This window comes from Mytilus trossulus, chromosome 6, assembly GCF_036588685.1.
Source record: "Mytilus trossulus isolate FHL-02 chromosome 6, PNRI_Mtr1.1.1.hap1, whole genome shotgun sequence".
NCBI lineage: Eukaryota > Metazoa > Mollusca > Bivalvia > Mytilida > Mytilidae > Mytilus > Mytilus trossulus.
Genome location: NC_086378.1, coordinates 27,987,528 through 27,993,527, shown reverse-complemented (window position 1 = coordinate 27,993,527; position 6,000 = coordinate 27,987,528). Strand labels below are relative to the sequence as shown.

Here is a 6,000-nt window from a genome sequence, read left to right as displayed (position 1 = left end):
TGTATGTACTACACATCCACGTGAGATCTCATTTGTATCGTATGCCCTTAACATGCACGTGAGATCTCATATGTAGTGTATGCCCTTAACATCCACGCGAGATCTCATCTGTAGTGTATGTCCTTAACATCCACGTGGTATCTCATCTGCATCTGCCCTTAACAACCACGTGAGATCTCATATGTAGTGTATGCCCTTAACATCCAGGTGAGATCTCATCTGTACTATATGCCCTTAACATCTACGTGAGATCTCATCTGAATCGTTTACCAAAAAATCTTTGTGATATCTCTTCTGAAGCATTCACATGGGATCTCTTCAGTATCGTATGCCCTTAACATGCACATTAGATCTCATCTGTATCGTATGCCCTTAACATTTACATGAGATCTCATCTGTATCGTTTACCCTTTACATTCACGTAAAATTTCTTCTGTGTCGTATGCCCTTAACATCCACATGATATCTCTTTTGTGTCGTTTGCCCTTAACATCTACGTGAGATCTCATCTGTATCGTATGCCCTTAACATCAACGTGAGATCTCGTCGGTATTGTATGCCCTTAACATCCATGTGAGATCTCATATGTATTGTATGTACTAAACATCAACGTGAGATCTCATATGTATCGTATGCCCTTAACATGCACGTGAGATCTCATCTGTAGTGTATGCTCTTAACATCTACGTGATATCTCATCTGCATCTGCCCTTAACCTCCACGTGAGATCTCATATGTAGTGTATGCCCTTAACATCCACGTGAGATCTCATATGTAGTGTTTGCCCTAAAAATCCACGTGAGATCTCATATGAAGTGTATGCCCTGAACATCCACGTGAGATCTCATATGTATTGTATGCCCTGAACATCCAGTTGAGATCTCATCTGTACTATACGCCCTTATCATCCACGTGAGATCTCGTCTGTACTATATGCCCTTAACATCTACGTGAGATCTCATATGTAGTGTTTGCCCTTAAAATCCACGTGAGATCTCATATGAAGTGTATGTCCTGAACATCCACGTGAGATCTCATCTGTACTAAATGCCCTTATCATCCACTTGAGATCTCATCTGTACTATATGCCCTTAACATCTACGTGAGATCTCATCTGAATCGTTTACCCAAAAATCTTTGTGAGATCTCTTCTGAAGCATTCACATGGGATCTCTTCTGTATCGTATGCCCTTATCATTTACATGAGATCTCATCTGTATCGTTTACCCTTTACATTCACGTGAAATTTCTTCTGTGTCGTATGCCCTTAACATCCACATGATATCTCTTCTGTGTCGTATGCCCTTAATATCTACGTGAGATCTCATCTGTATCGCATGCCCTTAACATCTACTTGAGATCTCATCTGTATCGTATGCCCTTTACATCTACGTGAGATCTCATCTGAATCGTATACCCAAAAATCTTTGTGAGATCTCTTCTGAAGCGTATGCACTAACAACAAAAGAACAGTCATCATGATATACGACCACCTTCGCATGATTGAAAAAATAAAAGTGAATTGTCTTACAAATTTTCTTATTTGTTTCTTCCGAGTCGAATAAGTGAGTTTAATGAAAATGTAAGAGGTGTAATTTTTGTATCCACTCGTACTTGTTGGGTGAGATTATGCTATCGTTGTTACCTCCAGTAAAGAAAAACAATGAAACCTTATCATCGAAATAGACCAAACATATTGGAATTTCATTATTTAGAAATACTAAAAACATCAGTATGTTAAACCAATTGTGCAAATTTATCAGACTGATTAACAAACCGCTTGACTCTTAGGGATAACATTGTTTTATAACGTTAATATCATATTGTATAGAAATATATGATGTGTTTATACATGTATATAAGCTAGAATTTCTTTCTTTTCCTACTTGTAGATCATACATTTGTATTAATTCTGACAACTATTATTTGTTATATTACCAATGTTTATATTATCTCTGTACTATGGATTTTGGTTTATGAGAATAAAGATATATAGTACATAAGGGTACCAGATGGCTGGTTCTTATTTACCATTATCAAATATTTATACTTTTTACAACTTGCATGCAATATGTTTCAAAGCAATAGCATAACAAATAAACATTGGTATAATGCAGGATTTCGTTTTCTTTATAATGCAAGTAATTCTGCAATTTGTACAGTAACTTCTAACTGAGACTACTATAACACATATGTATCTACTATATATATACTGTGATATATTAGTAGTCTCAGTTTCTAATTTCTGAGAATCCAATATTTCATTGAAATCTTGAAACAGGATTGTCTTTATAGTATCTAAAAAAGATAATTGGATGTCTGGCGTTCTAAATGGCGGCATATCTCACGTTCTAAATGGTGGCATTTAGCTCTAATGAGTTTCAATATTTTTTATGAAGATAAATGATAATTTTAATAAATGGACAAATGGAAAATAGAAACTTTGATTTTTTTTCTGATAATTTTTTTTAATTGCATTTCAAAGAATTCTGTAATAACATTTTACAATGATAACTTAATGAATATTTTCGGTCCAGTGGGACTTACTAATAAAGCTATAAGTAGTTTAGTCAGTACTTAGTCGATACACTAGCACTTACGTCGGTTATACTTTAATGAAAGTGGTCATTTAAAACCAATTATTAAAATGTATACAAAAAATAATATCTTATTAAATATATAAGTATACAGTACATGTACCTTCGGTCAAGCAATGGTCCAAAAATCAATGTAAGCCTTTTGAATAGAACTTACGTCAGTGGGTATAGACTATATAAGGGTGATTTAAATTAAAATTCGTCACATTTTACAAAATATCGTTATGAAGAAAAGTCTTGTAGAATTAATCGGTATTGTTTTATGGGCATGTAACTTGGTGGATTTTTCTAATGGAGGTAAGGCCATATATTTATTTGATTGTTTATAAAAACTTGAGTAAGCATAACATGCACGCATAAAAAAGATGGCATGCACAATACATTTCATTATTGTTTTTTAATATTTCAAAACTCTTGGAGAGTTAAGATTTTATGCATCTTAATTCGGAAATCGTGTTTTTCAGTTTTCAATAATACAGACTAATCATTTTATAAAAACCAGAGTAAGCATAACATGCATGCATTAAAAAGACAGTGTGCAAAATTAATGGTTTCGCCAATACAACTCATTATGCGTGCTTTTCAAATTATTGTTTTTGAATAATTCAAAACTTGCAGATGATAAAAGAATTTTATGCATCTTAACTCAGGAATCGTATTTTTCAGTTTTCAAATATTATCAACTTTTTATTTTACGAATTTTGAAAACTATAAAAAAAAAAAAAAAAAAAGAAAGAAAAAAAGTGATAACTGCGTTTATTATAAATCTAAAATAGTATACAAAGATGAAGTATATGATAAGAATTACCAAACAATAAACAGTCAAGTAATTTATAGCTTAAGAAAAGGTTTGCTAGAATACAGAAATTACATTCCAGCTTTCTAAATTATTCTGTAGTTTATATTTTGATATCCGTATGTTAATAATTGATAGGACGTCTTTAAACCGTAACATTATGTTAGATGAACAAGAAAATATAGAAACTATAATATAGCATTAAAAATCATACTTTGTCACTTTAAAATAAAAAAAAACCAATTTGTTTTTGAAATAATAAGCGGATCTGTATTTTATTTTTTTAATTCTTCTTTTCCCTCCATAATTGGCTTTTTTCAGAATTCGTCTTTCATATGCAGTCTTTTTTTATTTATAAATAAACATTTGAAAATAGGTGTTTGCTAATTCATCATAGAAAGTCTCTTTTTAATGAAACTTTTTAAGAGCTGTCATTTTGGCAAGATTTTTCGACGTTGCCTAATACGAAACGATGTTCGCGGTCAGGATAGAGTGTTTAAGATGGTGTTTGCTGTTATATGTTGGTTTGTACACGACACATGAATTCATACATACATCGGAGTTATTGAGTGTAGGATATAGCACGGAAATGTTTGGAAGAGACAACACCTGACCAAAGAGCAGAAATCAATCCAAGGCCACCAATGGGTCTTCAACGCACAGAGAAAATCCCGCTACCGGAGGCGCGCATCCGCAAAACACAATGTCTACTAGTTTAGCACATTGTACGCCACATTACACGACGATACATACAAAAGAATCAAAATGAGCAGAACACGCATAGAGGTTTTCTGGGACAGGCGGGCTTAAACATGTTTTATGAGATCTTAACCCTAATCTTTACTAATGAAATTAAGAATGAAAATAACACTAAAATTATAATTATTTTTGATGCAGTCTAAGCCTTTCTCTGGGTTGACCTCCAGGTTTGACATTCTGTAATAAGACTCAAACCCACAATTCTAAAAGCTAAGCATCTACATGAATAATTTGATGTGATGAGCTTATTACCAAACGGAACCTAAAATAAATAGTCAAATCCATCTAGGTTAACTCAAATTCTGCTGGAAGCTGGAGCCGTATCTAAATTCATCAACTGCAAAAGTTATGTCAACATCAAAGCATTGAAAACTGAGGATATGCATTATAATAAGCTCGGATAAATGATTACATAAAACATGCTTTTAAAGTATCGTCGTTTATTATTTTTTATTTATTTCTCACATTTTGATAGAATTAAAAAATGTTTTCGTAAAAGAATTAAAAATTTCGTTAAAGACGTTGAGCGAAATACATGCTGACTGTTTATTTTAAATCAACGCATTAAATATCAAAGAAATAATACCATTCGAGGTTCGTTTTATTCGCTTAAACAGAAATATAGATTTAGTCCGATTTAATTAATTGTAGAAGTGATTTTTAGAAGTCTCTGTAAAAGAAAGGTAAACGCTCCAGAGCTAAGCCGTCTTTTTTTTTAAACCTTATGCCGATGGTGGAGTTACCTTTAAATGACCTTGCAATATTAGTGATTATATAGTCTGTGATAACTATGATTTATAACTATTGTTTAAATTAAATCTTTAGGACAATAGTATGTATATCTTGATACGAAGATGACTTAGAGTAGGTCTACACTGTCAACAGACCTGTAATATTTTGTCTTGCGATAATGATATTGTATAGACATATCTAGATCAGCCAAGTTGATATGTACCTGACCCAGAACATGTATTAATATGCATTCAATTGTTTTCGAATAAGTGTGATATTCTAAAACTCTCATTATATTTAGTTAATTGATTATTACATGTCTATTGAACTAATTATTTAATGAACCTGTAACAGGCCTGATACGAGTCTTTATATACCGACATACAAGTAGCGACTGTATATTATACTCTTAATGCACGAATACCTTTATACATGTTTGATCTTAAAGCATGAAAAATATTTATGACCTAAGATTTTGAAATGGTGTATGCTAAACTAAATTACATCCACAAATGACCAAATGTTATCATTATTTACATTTCTGCTTGTCTCTTTGGTAGTATAACGTCTATCCATCTGCTGTATTACAAACTCTTAAAAAGTACTTCTTTAACAGCTTATTAATAATTCACTATGAAACTTTTATTAGAAGCAGTTCAATTGATTTTTTTATTTGTGCAAGTCTCCGTCTGATTAAATCATTGTCGTGAAAATAAAACAACCAAATAGGTTTAGTACCGTATGATGACATTGTTTGTTGTGTTCAGCTTTGTGAAATGTTATTCTATATATTGTCTTTCCAGTTAAAATCACTTACATTTGATGAGAAAACGAAAAGTAATTTTAAACCACAACATGCCTACATGGCGTTATAAAATAGCATTGAAAGTGTTTTAAATTTCTACAAAAATACACAAATGTTCAGTTTGCTAATGGATCTCTGCATTATTTTGAGCCGGTGAGTTCCTAATGTCCGTAATAAGGATAAGCAAATGTTCCACGTGAAATCCAGCTAAACTGAACGTCATTCATTGGTGTAAAATGAAATCTGATTAGTCCCTTCTATTAAACATAAAATAAGGATCATGCACCTCAAGCACGGTCAGGAATACGCGA

At 32.3% G+C, this 6,000-nt stretch overlaps 1 protein-coding gene across 3 annotated transcripts in view; it reads left to right on the top strand.

Annotated features, from left to right (window-relative positions):
• Window positions 1-2,795: 2,795 nt before the first annotated feature.
• LOC134721038 (fibrocystin-L-like) overlaps window positions 2,796-6,000 on the top strand; it is a 95,297-nt gene continuing 92,092 nt past the window's right edge. For all 3 annotated transcript variants that reach the window (XM_063583723.1, XM_063583722.1, XM_063583720.1), the window contains exon 1: window positions 2,796-2,894. In XM_063583723.1, coding sequence (XP_063439793.1) covers window positions 2,822-2,894 — 73 coding nt within the window. In that variant the 5' untranslated portion in view covers window positions 2,796-2,821. The remainder of the gene's footprint in view (window positions 2,895-6,000) is intronic.